This window comes from Myotis myotis, unplaced genomic scaffold (genome assembly GCF_014108235.1).
Source record: "Myotis myotis isolate mMyoMyo1 unplaced genomic scaffold, mMyoMyo1.p scaffold_m19_p_12, whole genome shotgun sequence".
NCBI lineage: Eukaryota > Metazoa > Chordata > Mammalia > Chiroptera > Vespertilionidae > Myotis > Myotis myotis.
The window spans coordinates 15,896,729-15,923,587 of NW_023416316.1; the positions used below are offsets into that span (position 1 = coordinate 15,896,729).

The following is a 26,859-nucleotide window of genomic DNA, read 5'->3' on the forward strand; positions in this document are numbered from 1 at the left end:
TGGTAGTAGTAGTAGTAGTAGTAGTAGTAGTAGTATAGCTCTAGATTTAGAGTCATATGCTCTCCCATTCAAGGTTATGAAGGAACTCACTGATGTTTTCTTAATACTTGTATGATTGTTTTTCACATTTAGATCTTTTGTTTTTAATCTTTATTGTTGAAGGTATTACATAGGTTCCCATTTTCTCCCACTGGCCCCTTATTGCTCGCCGCCATCCCCTACCCCAGCCTTCCACCCCCCTATTGTCTGTGTCCATGGGATATGCATATATGCATACAAGTTCTTTGGTTGATCTGTTCCCACCCACCCACTCCCGCCTTCCCTCTTAAGATTTCAGTCTTATTTAGATCTTGATTTATTTATGTTTTATTCTAGTGTGTGGCATGAGAAATAGAGTTAACTTTATATTTTTCCAAATGGCTACCTAGTCCAAATAACAATTATAAAGTCCATTTTCTCCACTGTTAATTGATGATATACTCTGGTACTTTACCTTTTGCTAATGTAGCATCATGACCTTGGGTATAAAACTGGTTATTCTAATTGTCAGTTCACCTGAGATAGAACACTAAGACAGAGGAGGGAAACTTCCTTTTAAATAATATATGTTAAATTCTTTATGTATATTTTTGCCTGGAATCCTCACAACTACACTATGAGAAGATGTTTGTGTTTTTCCCATTTCAGATGTGGAAACTGCGATACAAAGATAGCAAGTAACTTAGTCATCACATAGTAAGAAGTAGAGCCAGGATTTGAATCCTGAAGGTGTGACTCCTTAATTAAGCTGTGCCCTATCTCTGGTCTTATGGAGGCAGCAGGGAGCCTCAAGTTTTTTACTCTTTCAAATCCTTTGCTAATGCAGCAGCAACAGCATGACTTTGGAAATAGAATCTTAACTAAAGAAGTGTGTCTAGGTTCTAATCTTACCAGAGAGCTGCTTATTTTTAAAAAAATAAGTAAATAAAGACTAGCTTAGCCATTTGAGCTTGGCAAGTGCAGAAAATAGTTTATGTATCAGGCTAGAGACTGTTCTTAGAAAGGCTGCTTATAACTTTACAAGGTTGGCCCTTGGTTGGAATACAGTTTTACAATGATAAGTAAGATAATCATTGTGCCTAGACTGTGTAAATAGTGTGGTTTATACTTTCTTTCTAGGAGTCTGGAAATTTGGTACAAGCTTGGCAGGGAGTGTCTATGTGACCAGCCCCCAATAAAAACCCTGGGAAGTGAGTCTCTAATGACCTTTTCTAGTAGATACCGTTTCCACCTGTGTTATCACAAATCATTGCTGGAGGAGTTAAGTGTAACCCATGTTCTCTGGGAGAGAACTCTTAGAAGCTTACACCTCGTTTCCTCTGAATTCCCCCATATGCCTTTCTCTTTTGCTGATTTTGCTTTTTATCCTTGCACTGTAATAAGTCTTAGAACACAACTATATGCTAGATTCTGAGAGTGCTTTTTAGAGAATTATTGAACCTGATGGTGGTCTTTAGACTAATTCTAGTCACTGACACTAAATGTTTGTTGTGATTTGGGCAGTAGGGGACGTGTCTGTGCATGTGAAGCGGTGGAGAGAGGGAGAGAATGAATGAATGTACACAGAATATGAGAGCTCTATAACTTTGGGAGGTTAGGAGCCACAGTAGCTGGGACTAACAGCAGAGGAGAGTTTTCTTCTTTACATGCAGAGGAAATACTGGCAGAGTAACTGGTTTCTGCTCAGTCGCTATTGCAGATCAGAACTTCATTCAGCAGCTATACTGCTAGTGATGACATGTTGGAGCAATAGCATCAACAGCCAACGAGCAGTAGTAGTTGAAGAGAATCCACCTTTTAGACTAATTTAGCACTCTTGAGATTTCAGAATTTGTCATTCAAGAAAGGGTTCTTGCTTAAGAGAATAAGACATTTTTTCTGACAAGTTGTATACAGTCTTGGGTGAAAGAAGAAATAGTCAAATAAATAATTAGTCATAGGTTTTAACACCTTTCTCAGTTATTCATAGAATAAGTAGACAGAACATCAACATTCTGTTCACCAGCTCCCCCTCCAGATTTAAAAAAAAAAAAAAGGGATTTTATCCCTATCCTGCTAGGTATCAGTATACAAGAAGTTATTTTAAATGGAAACTCTGCATATCTATTATAATATTAGACCAATTTTGGTGAAACTCTATGTAGTATCACTTTTATTTCTGTTTATGGAAAAACATAGTAACAGCAGGATGAACATGTTTTCTGTTCTGGGAAGTGTTCACAAAGGTTCATTAGACTATCTGCTAGAATTATAGAGGAGGCAAACTATCTTGGTTTCAATTTCAGTATTTAAGATACTTTTCTTTAAAAAAAAATTATAGTTATAGGATCATGGAAAATTGTGAAGTATTGCCCTAGCTGGTTTGACCCTGCGGAATGAAGGGTCCCTGTTTCGATTCCAGTCGAAGGCACATGCCCAGGTTGCGGGCTTGACCCCCAGTAGGGGACGTGCAGGAGGCAGCCAATCAGTGATTCTCTCTCATCATTGATGTTTCTATCTCTCTGTCCCTCTACCTTCCTCTCTGAACTCAATAAAAATCTATTTGAAAAAAAATTGTGAAGTATTTTTGATAATCTCTTTTTTATACTTATAGTATCTTGATAGACTAAGACAAATGATCTTATTCTTGAGTTTCATATCCATTTTAGGTATGATCTGAAATTTAACCGTGAGTTAATGGTTTATTTTCAGAATCTTTCTTACATGTTATTTTAGTGGCTATTTCTAAATTGTGTGGATTGCCTTTTATCATATTAATAATCTCACTTTAATGTTAAATAAAACCACTTAACATCAAATTTGATAATGAAACACTTTATTTGTGCTGCTTAATTACAGTATTCTTTTGCTTTGTTGGCCCTGTGTATTTAATTATTCTTCAGCAGGAGAGAGCTTCAATAATTGATACTTGAGGCAGTGAAGCTGATTGGTGTGTTGACTTAGCCAGAGAGCTAACATGTCCACAGAACAACTGCTGTACTTGTGTAAATTTACGACATGTTTCTAAGGAGACTGTTGATCTAGCATTGTTCATGCACTTTCCCTCTCACCCCCACCCCCATGTCGTCTTTATTATTTGGCTTGTTAAAGCCTTTTATATGATGGTAATTTGTTGACCTGCGATACAATCTTTTTTCTCTCTCTTTTTAACAATTTCCTTCTCTTGGTCATCTATAGTCACTCATCCAACAAGCTTTTCTTTCTTTCTTCTTTTTTTTTTTTTTAATGCTTTCGTTCTGCTTATCTTCCATCTCTTAAACTATGATCTCTTATAGCAGACTTAGGAGAGAGGTACTTAACTTTACGTAGGTCTGCATTGCACTTCCTATACTATAATGGAAATTACCTTTCAGACACTTTTTGCTTATCTATGAAGGGATGCCTTCTGGACCACCATTGTATAGAAGGACAGTGAGAGGTGATGGTGTAAGATAGGGATAAGCTCTGAGAATGAGCTTTGATATTTGACAGCTTGATCAATCTTTTCTGCTCTTGAGAGTTGAACATAGGTGATGGTAATGACTGTTCTAGGCTAGCAAGAAATCTCTCAAGGAATCCTCTGGCTCAGAATGATATATCCCATCATAGTTGTGTGTGTGTGTGTGTGTGTGTGTGTGTGTGGTTTTTTTTACCTTTTATTTTAAAAAAATAAGAGTTTCACAGCAAGTTGTAAAGATACTATATAGGGAGGTATTGTGTACTGTTCACCATTTCCCCCGATTAAGATGGTTACATCCTATACAATAAAAGCCTAATATGCAAATCGACTGAATGGCAGAATGACCAGTGGAACAACTGACCAGGGGGCAGACGCTTAACACAGGAGCTGCCCGCAGGCCCCAGGCCAGCCAAGGCAGATGCCAGTGGGGGCCCCCCCGATCGCCTTGCCAGCCACAGATCCACCCTGATTGCCAGCCAGGCCTAGGGACCCGAAATTCGTGCATCGGGCCTCTAGTCTTAATTGTAACACACTATCAAAACAAGCATATTGACATTGATTCAGTGCCTTTGCATAATTCTGTTTCATCTCATTGCTTGTGTAGATTCATGTAACTGTCACCACAATTAAGATATAGAACTAATTCATCACCACAAATATCTCCCTAATGGTACCTTTTTATAATCATATACCCATTCTCCCCACAACCATCTCTGCCCTCTGGCAACCATTGGTCTGTTTTTTATCTATAATTTTATCATTTTGAGAATGTTATATAAATACAACCATATAACATGTTTTTGTTTTGAGCATATGAGCTTTTGATATTGATATGTACAATTAGGTGTTTTTTTTAAAATTTCAGTTGCTGTTTACATTTAATATTATTTTGTATTAGTTTCAGTTGTACAGCATACTGTAGTTTAGTTTTTTTAAAAACCATGAAACTGTTTCCAGTGTTATTTTACATTCCTATCAGTAATACATGAGAGATCCAGTTTCTTGCACATCCTTGCCTACATTTGATAGTCATTTTTAATTTTAATTGATTAAGTATGTGGTGATATGGTGCTATCGTGATCTTAATTTTCACTTGAAGTGATCTTTTTGTGGTTTTAATTTGCATATCCTTTTTTAAAAAAATATATTTTATTGATTTTTTTACAGAGAGGAAGGGAGAAAGAGAGGGATAGAGAGTTAGAAACATCGATGAAAGAGAAACATCGATTCAGCTGCCTCCTGCACACTCCCCACTGGGGATGTGCCCGCAACCAAGGTACATGCCCTTGACCGGAATTGAACCTGGGACCCTTCAGTTCACAGGCCACTAAACCAGTCAGGGCTGCATATCCATTTTTTTTAAAAATTTTAATTAAATCTTTATTGTTCAGATTATTACAGTTGTTTCTCTTTTTTCCACCCGGTTCCCACCCCACACTCTGCCCTTACCCCCTCCTCCCCAACTGTCCTCGTCCATGGGTGTACGATTTTTTTCCAGTCTCTTCACGCACCCCCAACACCCCTTTCCCCCAAGAATTGTCAGTCCACTCCCTTTCTATGTCCCTGATTCTATTATAATCACCAGTTTATTCTATTCATCAGATTATTTATTCACTTGATTTTTAGATTCACTTGTTGATAGATTATGTATTTGTTGTTCATAATTTTTATCTTTACCTTTTTCTTCTTCTTCCTCTTCTTAAAGAATACCTTTCAGCATTTCATATAATACTGGTTTGGTGGTGATGAACTCCTTTAGCTTTTTCTTGTCTGTGAAGCTCTTTATCTGACCTTCAATTCTGAATGATAGCTTTGCTGGGTAAAGTAATCTTGGTTGTAGATTCTTGCTATTCATTACTTTGAATATTTCTTGCCACTCCCTTCTGGCCTGCATGGTTTCTGTTGAGAAATCAGCTGACAGTTGTATGGGTACTCCCTTGTAGGTAACTGTTTTTCTCTTGCTGCTTTTAAGATTCTCTCTCTGTCTTTTGCTCTTGGCATTTTAATTATGATGTGTCTTGGTGTGGTGCTCTTTGGATTCCTTTTGTTTGGGGTTCTCTGCGCTTCCTGGACTTGTAAGTCTATTTCTTTGACCAGGTAGGGGAAGTTTTCTGTCATTATTTCTTCAAATAGGTTTTCAATATCTTGCTCTCTCTCTTCTTCTGGCACCCCCATAATTCTGATGTTGGTACACTTGAAGTTGTCCCAGAGGTTCCTTACACTATCTTCATATTTTTGGATTCTTTTTTCTTTTTGTTTTTCCGGTTGGGTGTTTTTTGCTTCTTTGTATTTCAAATCTTTGACTTTATTCTTGGGATCCTCTAGTCTGCTGTTGGATCTCTGTATAATATTCTTTATTTCAGTCAGTATATGCTTAATTTCTAGTTGGTCCTTTTTCATATCCTTGAGGGTCTCACTAGATTTATGGAGGGTCTCAGTAAATTTATCAGTGGTTTCTAGAAAATTCTTGAAAAACCTTAAAAGTGTGGTTTTGAACTCTATATCCAATAGTTTGCTTTCCTCCATTTCTGTCACTTGTAACCTGTTTCTTTGTCTCCGCATTGTGCCTGCTTCCCTGTGTTGATAGAGTGGCTTTGTGTGCTAGGGGTCCTATAGGGCCCAGTGGCTCAGCCTCCCCAGTTACCTGAGGTGGACACTCTTGGTGCACCTCCTTGTGGGCTTTTTGCACAGTCTTATTGTAGTTATGCCTTGATTGTTGTAGGATCACTGGGAGGAATTGACCTCCAGGCCGATTGGCAGTGAGAATCAGCTGTGTCTGCAGTGGGAGAACTTCTGTGCTGAAGACACCCCTCTGGGGCAAGACTTGCTTCAGTGGGGCTTTGGTGCTCACTGAGTCTGCACCCTGAGTGTGTCCCTTATGGATCTGAGGAGTAGTAATCTGGATGGTCCCCCTCTGACCACTGGGTACACTGGCTCTTGGATCTAAGGAGGTGCTAATTTAGCCTCTGCTTGAGGCTACTTAACACATTGTGTGCGGGAAACGTATTTATACATTTTATGTATTTATATGTTCTACCAGTTTAGTAGAGCGCGGGACACGTATTAATACGTTTTTTTATAGACTAGCGGTAGAATGCGGGTAACATATAAATACGTAAACTAAAGTTATCGTAATTTTACTGAATGTTGCCATTTGCGCAAAAAATTAGCCACCTGTTAGCGTGCAATAAAAACTACCCGCAAACAATGTTTTAACAGGAGCTATAGAGAGATCTGCAGATTCCTCTTCTTTGTTTGGGGTTTGGAAGTGCCCAGATGAGGCCCAGCTGTGAAGCAGTGCAAGCTGCTGTGGGGCCTTGGGCCTTCTTTTGGATGTTCTGTGTCTCTCTGACCCAGCTGCAGTTTGTTAGGTAATTTTAGATTGCAAAGGGCCAGGCCATTCATATACAAAAGCCTCTTCTCACAGTTTGGGTGGGGTGGGGTCTCAGGGAATCAACAGGGCGGAGCAAACAGCTATGGCTGATCCTCAGCCCTGCCCAAGAGGCCCCGGGTTTCAGTGTCCTGCCGTAATGGCTGCAAGCACCTCAGAGAAAGCTGCCCTTGAGTTCCACCCAATGCCAGACAGTCCAGTTTCTCCCCGTATGAGTCTGGGTCCCCAGAGACTCCCCCGGAACTGGAGTTCAGAGCCGTCAGGAGCTTGAGACTCCTTCCCGATTGAAAAAGACAACCTTGTCCTCAGTTGCCAACCCTTTCCGCGGGTGCCTCCATACCTCTGCACTTTATTTCCACACCTCCTCTGAGTCTCAGTGTGCTTTTCTCTTTCCTTCTAGTTGTAGAATTTCCACTCAGCCAGCCTTCCTGTGGTTCTGGATGATGTCTGTTTTGTCTTTTAGTTGTATTTTTGAAGTGGTTGTTGCAAGGCAGCAATTTCAGGTATTTACCTATGCTGCCATCTTGGTTTCTCCTGCATATCCTTTAATGATTAATAATGCTAAGCATCTTTTAATATGCTTATTGGCTATTTGTACATCTTGTTTTGCAGACGTACCTGTTCAAATCATTGCCTTCTTAAAAATTGGGCTATTTGTTTTTAATTATTGAGTTGTAAGAATTTGTATGTTCTGAATACTAGTCCCTTGTAAGTTACAAGATTTTCAAGTATCTTCTCTAATTCTCTGGCTTATCTTTTCATTTTCTTGATTGTGTCCTTTGAAATACTATAGATTTGATTTTTTATGAAGTATAATTTATCTGTTTATCTTTTTTTCTTTTGTCACTTGTGCTTTTGGTGTTAAAAAACCACTTCTGTAACCCAAATCCATGAACATTTACCTCTATGTTTCCTTCTGAGAGTTTTATAGTTTTACGTTTAGGTATACACTCTTTTTGAGTCAATTTTTGTATATGGTGTGAGAAAGGTATACAACTTCCATCTTTTGCATTTATATAGTTTTGATGTATAATTTAGTTTTGACTATATTTTTGAACTCTCTTTAAATGCAATAATAGCATGCATTCCTTTTTTAAAAAACATTTTTATTCATTTCAGAGAGGGAGGGAGAAGAAGAAGGAGAGGGGGAGAGAAACATCAATGATGAGAGCGAATCATTGATCGGCTGCCTCCTGCATGCCCCCTACTGGGGATAGAGCCCACAACCTGAGCATGTGCCGTGACCTCCTGGGCCGATGCTCAATCACTAAGCCATGCTGGCTGGACATTCTTTTGTGACTTTTATGTTTGTGAGATTCATTTATGTTATTGTGTGGACCAACAGTAGTTCATTCTCATTGCTATAAATTGTTGAATACATTTACAAAAGTTTATTCACCTATTTTACACTTAATGCCATTAGGATGTTTCCAGTTGGCTAGTAGAAATAATGCTGCTGAGAACATTCTCAGATGTTTAGGTGCACATAAGCAGGCAATCTCTTGTGTGTATCCATAGGAGTACAATAAATACATAGGGATCCTAGGATATTCCATATAATAAAATTTAGTAGATTGGGTCATTTTTCCAAAGTTGTCCCAATTTACACTCCCTCTACCAATATGTAATAGTTCTGTCACTTTACATTCTTATCAACACTTGATATTTCAGTCTTTTTAATATTCTAGTATTTCATTGTGGTTTAAACTTGCATTTCCCTGATGACCAAACTGGTTAGGCATTTTTTTGGTATATGTTTATTGGATATGGTATTAGTCATTTCAATGTGGCTGAGAAAAATACATTTATTTACTTACCATGTTGGTGGTCCTTACGTAGCTATACATGTTTTTGTTCTAGGAATCATGCTGAAAGAGCAGCCCCTGTTTAGGATATATTCTTGTTTCAGAGGTAAAGGGGGAAAAATAGTAGAAAACTACTATCTTTTGAAGATTCTGTTTGGATTTAGTGTAGGTCATGTCCATTCATATTCCATAGGCCAAGGCATATCTTAAAACCATACTCAGGGTCAGTAGACCAGGGAGGTGTCCTCCTTTCGCAGGAGGCATTAAAAGTCACATGGCCATTGTTGGGGATGAATAGTTTTTTCACAGAAAAAGCAGAGGGCACAAATACTCTGGAATAGTAATAAAGTCTACCATCTTATTTCTGAGGTGCTTATTCAATTCTCTTGTCATGTTCTGTTATTCTTGACTGTTTCTTATTAATTCCTTGTGGGGAGTTTTTCCTCCTTTTTTCTTAGTAAGTTGTGGATATAAATATTTTGTTGGGTATAGATAGTGAAGATATTTACTCTCATTCTTTGACTTGCCTTTTTAATCTGCTAATGATGTCTTTTGTTAAATAAAATTTTTTAAAGTTGAGATATATTTGACATATTTTAGTTTCAGATTAAGTATACAACATAATGATTCAATATTTGTATATTATTGTAAATGAAATTCTGAATTTCATTGTTGTCTAGTTTATTGATATTTTCCTTTATAATTGTTTTTGTTTCTTGTTTAATAAATGTTTCCCTACTCCAATATTATAAAGATAGCTATTTTCATTATTTTCTAGAGTCTTCATTATTTTGCTTTTTACATTTCAATCTGTAAACCACATAGAATTAATGTTTAGTTGACATTTTAACATAATCCTTCAAGTCTAGAAAAGAGCTAAAATGATCTCTAAGTGGTTTCTAAGATCAGATTAACTCAATTTACATATAGAAACATTGATACTAAATTCACGTATGTATAGAAGGTATAATCTGTTTTCTAATATAAAAACATGTTGGGCATATTTAAAATTTATTTTATCTTAGAGCTTACTTAATTTCTTTCTCCCAAGCTGTCTTTATAAACTTATAGTGAAAGAACCAAAGAGGATAATTTCTAGATGTGTAGTACAGAAATTGTTTAAATAATTGTGTTTCTATTAAGCAAACACATTAGTAGTTTGCCTTTCTTCAGCAAAGACTGAAGTTGTTCCTTGCAGAGGAGGTACTAACATCTAAACATTAAATATATGTTGTGGCACTTTTGCTTCTGTAATATTTGTAGGATAGTTTGGGGATTAAGTTTTATCATCTAGTAGACCAAAATATTTGTTCTTAAAAATTGACCAAGTTAAGCAAATAGTAACATTTTAAATAGGTTAGTTTTAACACTGTGCACAATATTTTTGTTGTTGTTAATCCTCACCTAAGGATATTTTTCCATTGATTTTTAGAGAGAAGGGAAGGGAGATGGAAAGATAGAGAGAAACATCAATGTGAGAGAGACACATCGATTGGTTGCCACCTGCAACCGAGGTACATGCCCTTGACCGGAATTGAACCCTGGACCCTTCACTCCGTGGACCAGTGTTCTATCCACCGAACAAAACTGGCTAGGGCTGTGCATAGTATTTATTATCCTTCTTAAATGTAAACTTAAATCTTGGTAATAGATCTTAGGGTTATAATGAAAAGTCTATGTGACTTTTCCTTTGGCATTGACCATTCAGGTTTGGAATTGGTCAAAACTCTTACCTGAAAAATAGAGTAAGTATTTACTTAAATGGTAGTTTAAGAAATAGTACACATTAAAGATCATTTTGAAGATTAATGGATGGAAAAAATAATCAGTGAATAAAAGAATTTGGCCAGTATAGAAATAAATTACATCTTTGTGTTCAACCTAAAAAAGAAGGTATCAAAAAACCAGAATTCTTAGGGAGTGCTGCACAAAATATTTGCATTCACATATATTACAAAAACTTAACATACTTAATATACTAAATATTCTTAATGTACTAAGTGCAATTAAAAATATACTACAGCCCTAGCCGGCTTGGCTCAGTGGATAGAGCATTGGCCTGTGGACTGAAGGGTCCCAGGTTCGATTCCGGCCAAGGGCACATGCCTGGGTTGCGGGCTCCATCCCCAGTGTGGGGTGTGCAGGAGGCAGCCAATCAATGATTCTCTCTCATCACATCATTGATGTTTCTATCTCTCTCCTCCCTTCCTCTCTGAAATCAATAAAGAAATATAAAATATATTTTATTTATAAAATATAAAAAAAAAATACACACACACACACATACACACACACACTACAGAAGCAATGTCAGGATGGAAATCCTAAATATGGTTTCTGGTACTTCACATGTAGCATGTCAGAGGATTGGGTTTAATCAAAAAAGGTTCAGGATTATGCCTCCAGTTATGTGATGGCCATTCTGTTTTTTAATAACTGTCATGTACATATTCAGTAATTTTTCTTTTCTGTAAACTTCACTTCCAACCTTTAGCCTTTGTGATTCTTGAGTACTTCCCCTTAAATGCCTTGATATTCAGGTGAAGTAATTTACTGACTTTTATGTTTTTAGTAGTAAATATGGATTGTTATTTGAGATTTGTTTTATTAACAGACTATTACTCTTGCTTTTCAGCGGGGATCTGATGAGCTTCTTTCTTCTGGCATCATTAACGGACCTTTTACCATGAACAATTCTAGTCCTTCTATAGGTGTGTATGGTGAGTTTTCTTTTTTTTTTTCTTTTCAAAATCTGAAATGTCTTTTTCTCCATGGGTTTACCCCCAATTTTTTACAGTGTTCTTGTTTTGCTCATCTTATAAACATGTTGAAGTTCCACTACCTATATATATAAAAGGCTAATATGCAAAGTATCCCCTCAGGAGTTTGACAGGGAGACCGGGAGTTTGATCGCTCGCTAAGATGTGCGCTGACCACCAGGGGGCGGTGCGGAATGAAGGAAGGCCCCAGCCGGCAGCTGGGGAAGGGAGGTCCCGACTGGCAACCGGAAGGCCCCAATCGGCCCTGATTGCTGACCAGGCCGAGGCACCCTACCCGTGCACAAATTTTGTGCACCTGGCATCTAGTTTATGTATAACAAAAACTAAAATTTATTGCAGTAAAGTTCATATATGTGAAATTAAGAGTTATAGTTCTCATAAATTTTAAAGATTAATTTGGGTTTAATTTGATAATTCCTTTTTAGTTTGATGTTCTGTGTGCTACACAGTTGTGATAAGGCTATCAATAAGTTGGTGACCCTTCACAATTGAGTAAAAGAACTAGGTGCAAACTCTTGTAGTATTGAATGATGATGGATTTAGAATAGAAGTGTTAAAATTTTAATATGCCAACATGATTTTTAAAAATTGAAACATACCTTGGGAGGGGATGGGGAGGAAGGAAGGGAGTAAAGGGAAGGAAAATGGGAGATATCTATAATATTATCAATAAAAATATATATATTTTTAAAAAATTGAAATGTAATTCACATCCCATAAGGTACCACTTGATTTAAAAATATTTTTGAAATTTGGAGACTGGAGACTGTAAAACAAGTTGGGAAAGTGTAACACTGGAGGGAGAGTGAGCCGTTAAGAGACTGTTTATACAGTAGCAGTAACAATTATGACGGAGAGAATTATAGAACTTACGGAAGGTGAAATTGATAGTTATTGGTGATTACTGTTGGTGATTAATGTTTGAATAAGAGATTCCATTGATGATTTCCAGGTTTTGGTCTTGGAAAATTGAATAGATGGTGATGCCACTCTTTATATTAGAAAATGTAGGAAGACCAGAATTGGACAGCATAGCAGGTTCGGATTTTTATTATTGAATTTGACTTTCTCTGGAACATCCAGATGGAAGTGTCAGGTAGATAGTGGGTTCTTCTGGTCTCAGCATTGTGAGAGACATTTGGAAGTGAATATCATACACACTGGCAGCTGAAGCCATGAGAATGGAGAGTCTCAGAAAAGGTGAGATTTTTATCTAGATGTTTTTGGAGTTATAGGGAGTTAGGGAACAAGTGGACCTCAATTTCCAGTCCCTGAGGTACATGGGGTTTGGGAAAGTGAACAGCCTTTATGTGAGGACACACTGAGAGAGGTGGACCAGGTTTAGTTAAGGCAAAAGATGAAAAGAAAACTGAATGAAGAAATTAAAAATATATGGAAATTGGTCAGCCATGATACATTGCTCTTAAGGAAGCATGTCAAACTCACAGCGAGTTTGACATGCTTGCTCTAGAGGACTAAATGGAAAGATTTTGTAGGCAGAGCAACAGCATAGGATTTGTTCATGTAGAAGTATGGACCATGTAATACGGGCATGAGACTAAATCAGCTTTCTCAAACTTGAGCTGGCATCCAAATCACCTAGAGGGCTAGTTCAATAAAGCCTGATTGCTGAGTTCATCCCTAGAATTTCTAATTTATTAGATTAAGGGTCGGTCCTGATAATTTGCATTTCTGCAAGTTCCCAGGTAAAGGTGATGCTGCCATTTGAGGAACCATACTCAGAACTACTGGATAGAGGATAAGCTAGAATATGAAGTTCTTAAACCTTTTGATCTGGTGGGCTTAAAAAAAAAATTCTGCCCTTATTCCCCAGAGTTATAGTATATCGAGGGTAGGGCCTATATGTTTGTTCTTATTTTAAAGATTGAGGTCAGGTAGTCTTTTTGATCTTGGTTGATTGATTACTTAAGAAAGAAGTACGAGATCTAGCTTTAGCAGGCGGCAGTTTTTGTTTTTGTACTTTGAATTTCTTCTTGTATCCCATTTCCTAAGTTCATTGTTTCTTTTCCTGAAGCGCATGTCCTCTTTAATAGCTGTTTCAGCAGAGCTCTGTAAATGGTAACCTCTCACACTGACTAAAAATGTCCACTTCACTATCGCTATTGAATGATAGCTATTTAGAATTCTAGGTTGATAGTGATTTTCTCTCAGCACTTTGAATGTACTATTTTACTCTTTTGGCTTCTGTTGTTGAAAAGTCTATTGTCAGTTTATGTTATTACTTTGTAGATAGTTTTCTCTGTAGTTATTCTTAATATTTTGTCTTTATTTTTGTTCTGTGGTTTCACTATGCCTAGGTATGCATCACAAGTTCTCAACCGTGGATGCTCAATAAAATAGCTTAGGAAGCTTTGAAGAAAATACAGATGCCTTGACTTACCCCACACCAATTTTAAAATCTCTGTTGGGGCTGGGGCTGGGGTGGGTCTAGATACTGTTTTTTATTTGTTTTTAAAGCTTCTTAGGTGATTTTATATATATAGTTTGTGCAGCTGGAGTTGAGGACCATTGCTGGAGACTAATTGCCTCCTTCTGGATTTCTGTTTTATGAAATGGTAAAGGAAATCCTTCAGACTTGAGGAAAATGATACCAGGTGGAAACTTGTGTACAGTGGTAATTATGTGGACACATGACTTTCTCCCTTTTTTTTTTTTTTTAGTTAATTTAAAAGATAATTGAGGGAGGATTCTGGGAAGATGGCATAATAAGAAGCATCAGGAATCATAACTGCCTACCTAGACAACAATTGCACCGCCTGAATCTGTAACTAATTTGGAACTCTTGAGTCTGTTGAAGGCTTGCAAGTTTCAGGGGGAAATTATGGTTAATTTTCAGATCTTAGCACAGTAGCTGCTACCCGTCCCTGAACCCCCCCCACCCCCACCCCAGTCACATGGAGGCAGCTGTATCCCTGTTTCAGGAGTAGCTTACAACAGCTTGTGGGAGCTAGGATGGTCAAAAAAAGACCTTGTCCTTTAACTTTTGGGGATCTGTGCTCTGATAGATAATTGCTTCATCTGATACACACTTGCAAACAAAGAGGCAGGCACAAAACAACAATGAGGTACCATCTCACACCTGTCAGACTGGCTATCATCAACAAATCAACAAATGACAAGTGCTGGAGAGGATGTGGAGAAAAAGGAACACTAATGCACTGCTGGTGGGAATGCAGACTGGTGCAGCCACTATGGAAGACAGTATGGAGTTTCCTCAAAAAACTACAAATGGAACTCCCGTTTGACCCTGTGGTCCCTCTTCTAGGAATATATCCCAAGAAACCAGAAACACCAATCAGAAAGGATATATGCACCTCTATGTTCATAGCAGCACAATTCACCATAGCTAAGATCTGGAAACAGCCTAAGTGCCCATCAGTAGATGAATGGATTAGAAAACTGTGGTACATCTACACGATGGAATACTATGCTGCTGTAAAAAAGAAGGAACTCCTACCATTTGCAACGGCATGGATGGAACTGGAGAGCATTATGCTAAGTGAAATAAGCCAGTCAATGAAGGAAAAATACCACATGATCTCATTCATGGATAATAAAGACCATTATAAACTTTTGAACATTAATAGATACAGAGGCAGAGCTGCCTCAAACAGATTGTCAAACTGCAGCGGGAAGGCCGGGGAGGGTTGGGGGGCAGGAGGGAGGGGGGTAAGAGATCAACCGAAGGACTTGTATGCATGCATATAAGCATAACCAATGGACATAAGACACTGGGGGGTAGGGGAGGCCAGGGGATTGTCAAGGGCGGGGGGGAAAAAAAGGACACATATGTAATACCCTTTGTAATACTTCAAACAATAAAAAAAAAAAAAAAAAGAGGCAGGCAACCATTGTTCTTGCCTCTCCTGCTTTGTTGCAAGCAAGGCCTCACTCCCCCCAAGTGACTACCATGAGACTTAAAGGGCCAGTGCTCTTCTCCTTCCCCCACTTCATTTTTCCTGTTTATTTCCTTTTGGGGACCAAACATTAAAAAAGCAACTGCATCTACAGGGAAAATTAGAAAGTGGTCATATAGGAAAAGGCTCCGGTGAAACCTGAAAAGACCTTAGTTTACGCAGCAGTCTCATTGTTGGCCCAGAGACAGCCTATAATAATAAAAAAAAGAAAGACAATAAATAAAAATAATTCAGAACCTGGAAAGCCTCGCAGAAGGGGAAGAATCTGATTTCCAGAGTTACCACATTCCCAAATTTGATGAAAAACGTGAATACAAATATCCAAGAAGTTTAATGAACTCAGGTAAGATTAACTCAATGAGACCCACACTGAGACACATTATAGTCAAACTTTCAAAGGACAAAGAATCTTGAAATAGCAAGAGAGAATAAACTCGTCACATACAAGGGATCCTCAGTAAGAATAAGGGCAGATTTCTCATGAAGAGCTTTGGAGGCCATGAGGCAGTGAGCCAATGTTTTAAAAGCATTAAAATAATAAAACTGTCAACCTGTAAAAGACTCCTATATTTGGCATAACTGTCAGTCAAAGGTGTTTTTTGTTTTTTATGCTTATTTTTTAGTTTAAATAAATTTCTTTCTGCTACAGAAAGAAAAAATTATAGATTAATATCCCTCATGAATGTGGACACAAACATATTCAGCAGGATAGTAAATCAAATATCTTATATAATACTAGAGGCCCCGTGCACAAAAATTTGTGCGGGGGGGGGGGGGGGGACTGGTGTCCCTCAGCCCGGCCTGTGCCCTCTCACAGTCTGGGACCCCTTGGGGGATGACCACCTGCTGGTTTAGGGCTGCTCCCTGGGGGGTTGGGCGTAAGCTGGCAATCAGACATCCCTCTGGCAGCCCGGGAGCCCTCGGGGGATGTCCATTTGCCAGTGGAGAGCAGGCCTAAGCTGCAGTCTGACATCCTTAGTGCTGCTGAGGAGGTGGGAGAGGCTCCCACCACCACCGCTGTACTGGCAGCCATCAGCCTGGCTTGTGGCTGAGCAGAACTCCCCCTGTGGGAGCGCACTGACCACCAGGGGACAGCTCCTGCATTGAGCATCTGCCCCCTGGTGGTCAGTGTATGTCATACTGACCAGTCATTTTCAGTCATTCTGCTGTTAGGGTCAGTTTGCATATTACCCTTTTTATTGTATAGGATAGAGGCCTGGTGCTTGGGTGGGGGCTGGCTGGTTTGCCCTTCAGGTTGGGGGTCCCCACTGGGGTGCCACTGGGATGCCTGGCCAGCCTGGGTGAGGGGTTGATGGCTGTTTTCAGGCTGGCCACACCCACTTTAGGGTGGGGGGTGCCCCACTGGGTGAAGGGCTGAGGGCCATTTTCAGGCTGGCCAAGCCTCCCCAGCAACAGAAGCTCCCAGCCTCTCCTTTTTTTCTTTATTTTTTTCTGGGATTTATTTACCTTCTATAATTGAAACTTTGTAGCCTGGAGTGGAGCTCAGAGCCAGCCAGGGCTTGGCTTCCTCCATCGCCAGGGGCAACCCAAGGCTCCAGCTCAGTGGCCGCGGCCTGCTGAAAGCAGGTATCTGGGGTTTATTTACCTTCTATAATTGAAACTTTGTTGCTTTGAGTGTAGCTTAGAGCTGGCCATGGCAGGCGGGGAACCTTGGCTTCCTCCATCACTGGAGCAAGCAAGCCTCCTGCTCATTCCAGCTCCGTGGCTGCCAGCCGCCATCTTGGTTGGGTTAATTTGCATATCTTGCTGATTAGCCAATGGGAGACATAGCGAAGGCATGGTCAATTACCATGTTTGTCTATTATTAGGTAAGATAAGCCTAATATGCTAAGTGTCCAGTCATCCAGTTGGCTGTTCAACCAATCAAAGCGTAATATGTTAATGATATGCTAAGGCCGCTCAACTGCTTGCTATGACATGCACTGACCACCAGGGGGAAGATGCTCCAACCAGTAGGTTAGCTTGCTGCTGGGGTCCAGCTGATCGGGACTGAGCAAGACGGGCTGGACACACCTTGGAGCCCTCTGTGGCCCCTCCCCAGCTGGCCGACCTCCCACATCCTTTCCCGGCCCCGACCGTGCACCAGTTGGGTCCCTCAGCCTGGCCTGCGCCCTCTCACAATTGGGGACCCCTTGGGGGATGTCTGAGAGCCGGTTTCAGCCTGACGGCAGAACAATCAATCACTATGACACACACTGACCACCAGGGGTTAGACACTCAATGCAGGAGCTGCCAGAAGCCGGGCTTACGGCTGGCAAGTGGAGCAGTGGTCGCAGGAGCCTCTCCCGCCTCTGCAACAGCACTAAGGATGTCCAACTGATGACTTCGGAGAATGGGCCTAAGCTGTCTGTTGGACATCCCCCAAGGGCTCCTGGAATGAGAGAGGGCGCAGGCCGGGCTGAGGGACCCCCCTCTCCTGAGTGCACGAATTCCGTGCACTGGGCCTCTAGTATACATATAATATGGAAAAAGAGGGGCAATAATATATCATGATCAAGGAGGGTTTATATCTGGAAAAGGCATTTTAAAAAATTCAATTCCCATTTATGTTAAAAGCCTTAGCTAATGAGGAGTAGAAGGGAACTTTTTCAACCTGATAAAGGTATGAAACTACAATAAACGTTATACTTAGTGGTGTAAGACAGTGCTTTACCTCTGAAATTAGGAATAATGCAAGGATGTACAATACAAGGTCAACATACCAAAATTGTATTTCTGCATACTATCAATGATTAATTGCTACATAATTTTAAAGTGTTATTTACAAGTCCATTAAAAATTATGAAGTATGTATGGCTAAATGCATCAAAATATGTGCATGACCATTCCACTGAAAACCATAGAACGTTGCTGAGAGAAAGTAAAGAAGGCCTACATAAATGGAGAGATATCATGATGTGTATAGTTTGGATGGGTCAATTATTAAGAAGAGAACTCTTCTTAGTAAGTACCTGATTTCAAGAATTCCTGTAAAGCTATAGTAATCAAGACAGTGTAGGAATGGCACCCTATGGTTTAATTGAGGAGCTGATGATTTTGGAAGGAGGACTGACTAAAAGGGGCACTAGGGACCTTGTGGGGATGGTGAAATTTTCCTCTCTCTTGATTATTGTGTTCATATGGGTGTATATGCGAGAAGTTATAAAACTGTAAAATGTGGGTAGATTTTATTTTATCTAAAGTATACCCTAATGTTGAATTTTTTAAAAAATCCATATTTACAGGGTAGTTTACCTCATAGATTCCTCCAGTTTTGAGATGGGAATATATAATTTTTAAAAAGCCTCTTCCATTTATCTCTTTGGAACATGACTAGTAGGCATTCAGTAGTTTTCAGTATATTGTTCAATAAAATACAAGGTTGATGTAAGCTAAGTATTTTGAATACTTATTTTCATAATACAAATTTTGAAAAGTGTGATGTATCCTTTTATACAAAGAACTAGAGGCCCGGTGCACAAATTCATGCACAGGTGGGGTCTGGCTGGCCTGCCTGGATCGGGCCTATCGGGCCAGGCCGGCCTCGGGGAGGGGCCACAGATGGTTGGTGGGCCGGGCTCACTCCTGATTGGGGTTAGGGGGGCGTATTGGGAGTGGGGCCAGTTGGCCCCTTCCCCTGGTCGAACTCCCGGGGGCGAGGACAATTTGTATATTAGCCTTTTATTATATAGGGTAAATCTTCAAAGATATGTATTCAGTATAATAGAATTTCCTCATTTCCTGTTGACTTTTATTGAATTATGGCTATATGGTTGCTAATATATATTTCCCACTTTCAGATTATTATACTTATCAAATATTTAGATACAGCCATTTTTGGGTCATAAAGTAACCCAAAATTGATTTTTTTATTTCATAAAGTAACTTTTTTGATTTCAGAAAGTAACTTGCCAAGACTGGATATCTGGGCATAGCCTATGCTCATAATATAGCTATGGCACTTTCATAATGATATAGAACAATTAACCTACAGTGGTGATTTATAATTGCACATTTTTTAAAATAAAAATGTGTTACCACGGGTCTTTATTTGATAGTGCAGCACAAGCCCAAATAGTTGTAGTATTAATCTTTATTCTCACACATAGTTTTACAGAGATTATGTATACCTCTGTAAAACAAACGACCTTCTTAATGTTCTTTCATTTGTTTTAGAATAGTCTGGGTAAACTGATATAAACCTCTTGCCTTTAAAATGTTTTCCCAGTATTTAACAGGATTTTCTGGCTAAGACAGCACAAGGCGGTGGTGTTTTAGTCTCGCCATTTAGACCTACAGGGAGCACGCAGAAGGCACCCTGCTCTTACTCCTACCCAGGGTGTGATGTTCGGTGTTCTTCAGTAGTGACAGAATTATAAGCCACGTAAATGTGCACATACATTGAAAATTTATAATGTAAATTTGCTTGCTTATTTCTAGGAATGATAAGACAAACGCTTTGAGATTTAGCCCTAGTTGGGTGGCGCAGTATACACCAAAAGGTAGCAGGTTCGACGTCCAGTAAGGCAGTGCTTCTCAACCTTCCTAATGCCGCGACCCTTTAATACAGTTCCTCATGTTGTGGTCACCCCCAACCATAAAATTATTTTCGTTGCTACTTCATAACTGTAATTTTGCTACTGTTATGAATTGTAATGTAAATATCTGATATGCAGGATGTATTTTCATTGTTACAAATTGAACATAATTAAAGCATAGTGATAAGCACAAAAACAGTATGTAATTATATATGTGTTTTTCCGATGGTCTTAGGCGACCCCTGTGAAAGGGTGGTTCGACCCCCAAAGGGGTCGTGACTCACAGGTTGAGAACCGCTGCTGTAAGGGCACACACATACTAGGTTGTGACTTTGACCTTGGTCGGAGGCAACTGATGGCTGTTTCTTTCTTCCTCTCGAAGGAAAAAAAAAAACTTGATTATAAAACCACACATATATCCTTGGGTGAAGATTTTTACAAGGTTACATTTAAATTTTAGTTTGAATTTTTCACCTGTTAGCCATTTATAAAAATCATCTCTGAACCTCCATCTCTGCATGTGCTGAAATTAAGATTTAACTGAGTATATTTCTATATGTCAACTAAAATAGGGCAGTGTAAATGAAAACAGTGTGAAAACTAGGAATGAATGGACAGAGTCTTTAGAGCAAGAAAATTACATGGTACACTATTTTAGGTTGATAATGTAGGATCTGAGACCAGGCAAAAGAGGAGTGAGACGAGAGAAGTAGAAGGGGACAAGATCGTAGATGAGGTTGGTGACATTAAGAGTGGAGATGAAAAATATAATTAGTCATTTTGGAGGGAAAACTTACTTCATGGTGATTGATGAGAAAGAAGAGGGAAAAGAAGGAATCTCTTGCCTACCAGATTATCAACATCTGACTGCCAATTATTTTTCACAGTCTGGCTAACCATTTGCTATACACAGACACAGAATTGTAAGGACTTCTAAGAATTGATAGTCTTTTGGCTCTGTGTAGGATGCTGCCTGCATTCATGAACATAGAGAATTTGGGAGAAAATGCTAGTTTGGTTAATAAGTCAACTTATTCACCTGTAAGCAAGTAGAGTTCCATGCCACAGATACGGGTATAAAATAGTATTACCATAATTTTTATGTGGTACTCAATGAAATTTATTTATTTAGGAGCACAGACATCTGATTGTAAAGTTCTATTAATATTTGGGAAAATGATAATTTTAGGCCTTTTGAAAGATAATGTTTTCTTCCTAATAGTGCTAAGTATGGTATTTAGTATTTAAGAAAAAACACACATAACTGTAGTGAAACCTTTGGCTTTCAGATAATTTGCATTCAGTTTTATACAGTGCTATATCTGGGGGAGAGGGACATTTCTGGATCATACATATATAAATTTGAGTATTTGTTACAGAAATGTCAGTCTAGTTATTGTCAATGTTAAAATAGTAGGATTAAGATGAAATTTGTCTGTGAACTGGGATAATTATTTTACAGCAGTGGTTTTCAAACTTTAAGGTTGCATCAGAATCATCTGGAGAACTTGTTAAAGCACAGGTTGCTGGGTCCTGCCTATAGTAGATCTAGGGTAGAGCTGGAAATTTGCATTTTTAGCAAGGTGATCATGCTTAGGTTAAGAACTACTATTATATAATAAGGACTAAGATTATCCTCAGAAACCACAATTTAGCCTCAAAAAATAACTTTAAAAAATAAATAATCTCTAAGAAATAGACTTAATTTTCATAAACATATAGCTCAAATCCAAAGCCCCTTAGGGTATGATAAATACAAGATTTTTGTTATAGTGTTCCCTAAAAGCTATTGTTCGTACTTATTTAGCAACAGAATAAATTAGAAAAATATATTTTAAAATACTCTAAGGACATTATAAATGTTCTCTATTCACAACAAATAGTTGACTATTTTGAGGTATTTGGTGCTTCTAAATATGTAATTAACTTACCCAGTAATTTCCTTGAAATTAAACATGCTTACATTTTTAAAGATTTTAATACCTGTGTGAAAAAACCAAAAACCTCTTCACTCAAAGATGAATGGTCCTTTTCTCCTCTTACCCCATGTATCCCATTATCCCCAAAATTTCAAAACCTGAAACTCTTGGAGGATCAGTATTGTCACAATACATATGATTAATATAGTATGTCAACCCAAATTAGTTTCAGTAATTTTTTTAAAATCTTATTTTTTTAGCTAATGGGAATGACAACAAGAAATTTAAAGGAGATAGACCTCCCTGTTCGCCTTCCCGTGTTCTCCATCTTCGCAAAATTCCAAGTGATGTCACCGAAGCAGAGGTCATATCATTAGGTCTACCATTTGGCAAAGTAACTAATCTTTTGATGTTGAAAGGAAAAAGCCAGGTATGTAATATTTAAAGATTGACCCATCATTATATCTCTGGGTATTAGTGTTAAAGATGATTTTTATTTTTTTGAACTTTTCTAAATTGCATTTTCTAAATTTCATTCTATTTACATAAAGTAGTTTTTAAATTATAATTTTTTGTGTATGACAAGAAACAACAAATAAAAATATTAACATTGGTCTTTTTCCCTTAATAAAAAAAATTGTATTTTTAATTACAAAATGGCTTATGAAAATATCTTGTGATTACCAAAAGACCCCAACAGAAAAAGAGAGAAAATATAAATTATACCTCATTTGGCAAATTATAGGACATAGAAGTTTTCCAAAATCTATATAGAAATATTTATACTATTTTAGTTATAGAATTAATAAGTAGCTTCTTTGATAATTTCAGAAGTTAATAGGTTTTTCTTAAGATGAATATGCTTCTGTGGTGATCATTTCAAAAATATAGTACATGTCATATTGATATAATCGCATGCTTTCTTGTTCCATTTCAGACCTCACTGGGATGAATATTTTAGTTCTCTCCTAGTTCTCTTTTACATTGAGAATTGTTGCAAAGAAGCGGACAACAAATTGAGCTAGGCCCTAGACATTGTGTAGTACATTGGGATATGTCCCTATGTTTCTTACACTTCTCATGAATAAGTTTAAGAAACACATTTTAAATGTATTTATAAATAAGTTGCTTGATTAGCAATAGACTTGCTAGAGGCTGGATGATGATGTCTAAATTATGCCCAGACCTTTAGTAAACTATAGACTAACATCCCTGTTTAATTCGGACGAGATTATTAAGATCTGTAGAAGTTAAATAAGGTGTTAGTCCTTGTTTTGTCTGCATACTTAATCTTCCATCTCTTGGAGATAGTATATGTACCTAGATCTTTATTTTAACACAGTTGCCTTTGTTGAGAATACTAGGTTTGCATGGTTTGAAAAGAGCCAACATGGCCATGTCTAATGGTTGTGGTATGTGTAACAGCCATGTATCATGTATATTATCATATTTCAATAGTATATCTGCAGTGATGGCAAACCTATGGCAGGCATGTCAGAGGTGACACGCGAACTCATTTTTTTGGTTGATTTTTCTTTGTTAAATGGCATTTAAATATATAAAATAAATATCAAAAATATGTCTTTGTTTTACTATGGTTGCAAATATCAAAAAATTTCTATATGTGACACGGCACCAGAGTTAAGTTAGGGTTTTTCAAAATGCTGACACGCCAAGCTCAAAAGGTTTGCCATCACTGCTATACATTATGTCAAATGGCTGTGAGAGGCAGCAGGCTACATCATACTTTCCTCTGTTGCTACTGTTGGTTCTGGGGTTATATTTATCGGTAGTGCTAATTGACTTATGTTGATTGCTTGTCTTTTGTTTATAAACACTATTTGAAAAATATCTTGTCAGTGATACACTTTAGCAGGAGATTCAGATGTGAGTCACTAGAACTACTTTTAGGCGTAATCTTTCCCATGGTACTTGGAAGTAGAGTGTTGAGGGCATAATGGGGATTATTTTCACCAGTCTTTCTGTGGGTAGTAATTTGATTTTCTTTCCACCCACATTATGAAAATTGATCCTTTTGACTGGATACTTTAGAAAAACAGAAATAAAACCTTTACTGGACAATTCATTAAATATGAATTCTTAGGTTTTATATGATTTCAGGAAAAAACTTCTTATGACAAGAATCATGTACTATTCCAAATACATTGTTTAGTTTTTCCTTTGTGTGACTGATGTTAAACATTGAGTTAATTCTTAATATGTAGTAAAGAGTTCATAGGAAAAGACCCTCTCCTCATATAGTGAATATAATTAAAATACTACAGTTGTTCAATTTTTTTTTGTTGAAAAGATGATTACAAACAAGGTAGGAAATACTGCCATAACTATTTTTACCTTGATCATTTTTATCCTTTTTTACAAATACTAGAAAAAGTATATTACTGATACAACTGGATAGTGGATTTAAAGTGTATTGTGGGTTTTTATACCTTTTAGATAGTATAAATGACTCAAAGTCTAAATGACTCAAAGTCTGCTTTATTTCTTGAAGATGAAGGAATTTTATTTGTTTATTGTGGATCAGTTAATTAATGGTATTTGATCCACTGTTGTTGGCTAGCATCACTATTTAGTAGAATGTTTTTAGTTCATTTAATCAATTCAGTTGTGACATTTGATTAATTCAGTTAAGCATCATATTTAACATTTATTAAGTTAATAGCCTAGAATATTTGCCAAATGGAAACACTTGCCAACTAAGTAACAAAGAAAGTTAAATTTATAGATACGTGCCATTTCCTGTGTTGAATAAATTTTGTTGTTAAGTACATACTTTACAAATAAATTATAAATGTTTTATGTATAATTTGAATTGCTAACTAAATGCTTTATTGTAGTAAAAATGAATTGAGTTGTCTAGAAATTTGCATTGATTTAAAATGCATTTTAAATTCAAGATGAATGAACCATTAAGATAGGTGGCAAAACCTGCCGCCTTAAAGCTTTGTAAGTATCTTATTCCTGTCAGATAAGTTATAGGAGTCCTGATAGCCAGAAGAAGCCATATATAGAATAAGATATAAATACCAAGGTTTGTCTTCCATCTTAACTCATCCTATGTTACTCTGCAAATATTTATTAGTAGTACAATGATTACAGATAAAAAAAATTTTGCTTGAATGATTTGACTTATTATGGGAAGTTCTTCTGTTTCCCTGATTTGAACAGTTGAGCCTCTGCTCCTGAATGCTCTATTTAATTGTATTCATAAACTGTTTAATAAAAGGATAAAGAAGAACAGATGGCCATGCCCCATCTCTGAGACTGTTTTAACAAAGAATGTTTTAACAAAGAACTGTTAAATCTCAACTCCTGAAAGCATCCATTCATAGTGGTGATGCACACATTTTTAATATATATATTTTGATTTCAGAGAGGGAGAGAAAGGTAGAAACATCAGTGATGAGAATGAATCATTGATCAGCTGCCTCCTGCACGCCCCCTACTGGGGAGTGAGACAATCTGGGCATGTGCCCTGACCAGGAATCAAACCATGACCTCCTGGTACAGAGGCCAATGCTCAACCACTGAGCCACACTCGCCAGGCCACACATTTACTTTTGCCTTTTTAATTCTAGATTTAGGAAAAACAAAAATAAGAGAAAAATCAAAAACTACATAAATCATCGAATCAACTGGCAATTTTCAATACCAAATTCTTTACTGAACTCAGCTTTTCAAGTATGTTCCCAATTAATATCAGCAATACACATTGAAGCAAAAGTCTTTTCATTCTCTTCATCACATTGAAGCAAAAAAATCTTTCCATCCCCTTCTTTCATGAGAACAAATATACAAGTACTATATATATGCACAGATATATGTGTGTGTGTGTGTGTGTGTGTGTATGATTTATTTATTTACTTTTATTTTTTTGGCCTGGTCCTTGCCTTGTGGTGAGTGGCTTGAGTTGGTACAAGGTGGGGCTGCATGTGTGTAAGGGGCAGAGATGGATTGGTAACCACAGGATACCTAGTCTGTGTGTAGAACAAAAATCAATTTAGTTATCCAGAGATAGCTAACGAACATTTTGCTAATATTTTGGTGTGTGCCCCTTCTTTATTCAGATATATTATTGTCTATGTATATAATTTTTTAAAAAAATATTTTAAAAATATTTTTAAAATGATTTTTTTACAGAGAGGAAGGGAGAGGGATAGAGAGTTAGAAACATCGATGAGAGAGAAACATCGATCAGCTGTCTCCCACACACCCCCTATTGGGGATGTGCCCACAACTGAGGTACATGCTCTTGATCAGAATCGAACCTGGGACCTTTCAGTCCGCAGGCCGATGCTCTATCCACTGAGCCAAACTGGTTAGGGGATATGTATATAATTTTATTTAGGTTGACAATGCATGAGTTTAGAGCAACCTAGAGTGACAAAATAGTTCTTAGCTGTCTTTCAAAAACCATGAGTTTTCACTTTACCTTCTTGTGTTTATTGCAGGCTTTCTTAGAAATGGCTTCTGAGGAAGCTGCTATTACTATGGTGAATTATTACACTCCTGTTACTCCTCACCTTCGAAGCCAGCCTATTTTTATTCAGTATTCCAATCACAGAGAACTTAAGACTGACAATCTACCTAATCAAGCTGTAAGTATTAAAGGCATTTTTAAAAATAGCTATAAGCACCTATGGTATAATAGCTTAATATTAATTTTCTGTTTCAGAGGAAAAACAAAAAGGTGTTTGGTTTTTTTAATCCGTCTTAGCATGACTTATTAGTAAAGATTGTGTATGTAAATTTTTTTCCTGAAAGCTTAAACATAAGAAAGTGAAGCCATGTTTGAAGTTTAAAGTTATGGTGTTAAAAATGGCAGATATTTAGTTTTCTCATGAAACTGTTTACATGAGAAAAAAAATTTACATTGTTATGTATCTCTTAAAATCTCAGATCTAAAGGAATTTTAGAAGTCAATCCTTTCTTTTACAGAATATATAACAAAGGCATTGAGAAGTTGAGTGATGTTTCTATTGTGATGTT

The 26,859-nt window shown here is 37.6% G+C and overlaps 1 protein-coding gene across 8 annotated transcripts in view; it reads left to right on the forward strand.

Annotated features, from left to right (window-relative positions):
• The window catches only part of PTBP3 (polypyrimidine tract binding protein 3), a 77,499-nt gene that overhangs the window by 11,178 nt on the left and 39,462 nt on the right, over nucleotides 1-26,859 (forward strand). For 4 of the 8 annotated variants that reach the window (XM_036330003.1, XM_036330001.1, XM_036330004.1 and 1 more), the window contains 3 exons: nucleotides 11,310-11,394; nucleotides 22,110-22,279; nucleotides 26,322-26,468. In XM_036330003.1, coding sequence (XP_036185896.1) covers nucleotides 11,310-11,394; nucleotides 22,110-22,279; nucleotides 26,322-26,468 — 402 coding nt within the window. Of the gene's footprint in view, nucleotides 1-11,309; nucleotides 11,395-22,109; nucleotides 22,280-26,321; nucleotides 26,473-26,859 lie in introns of all 8 variants that reach the window. The other 4 variants (XM_036330002.1, XM_036330007.1, XM_036330009.1 and 1 more) reach the window with 3 other exon arrangements.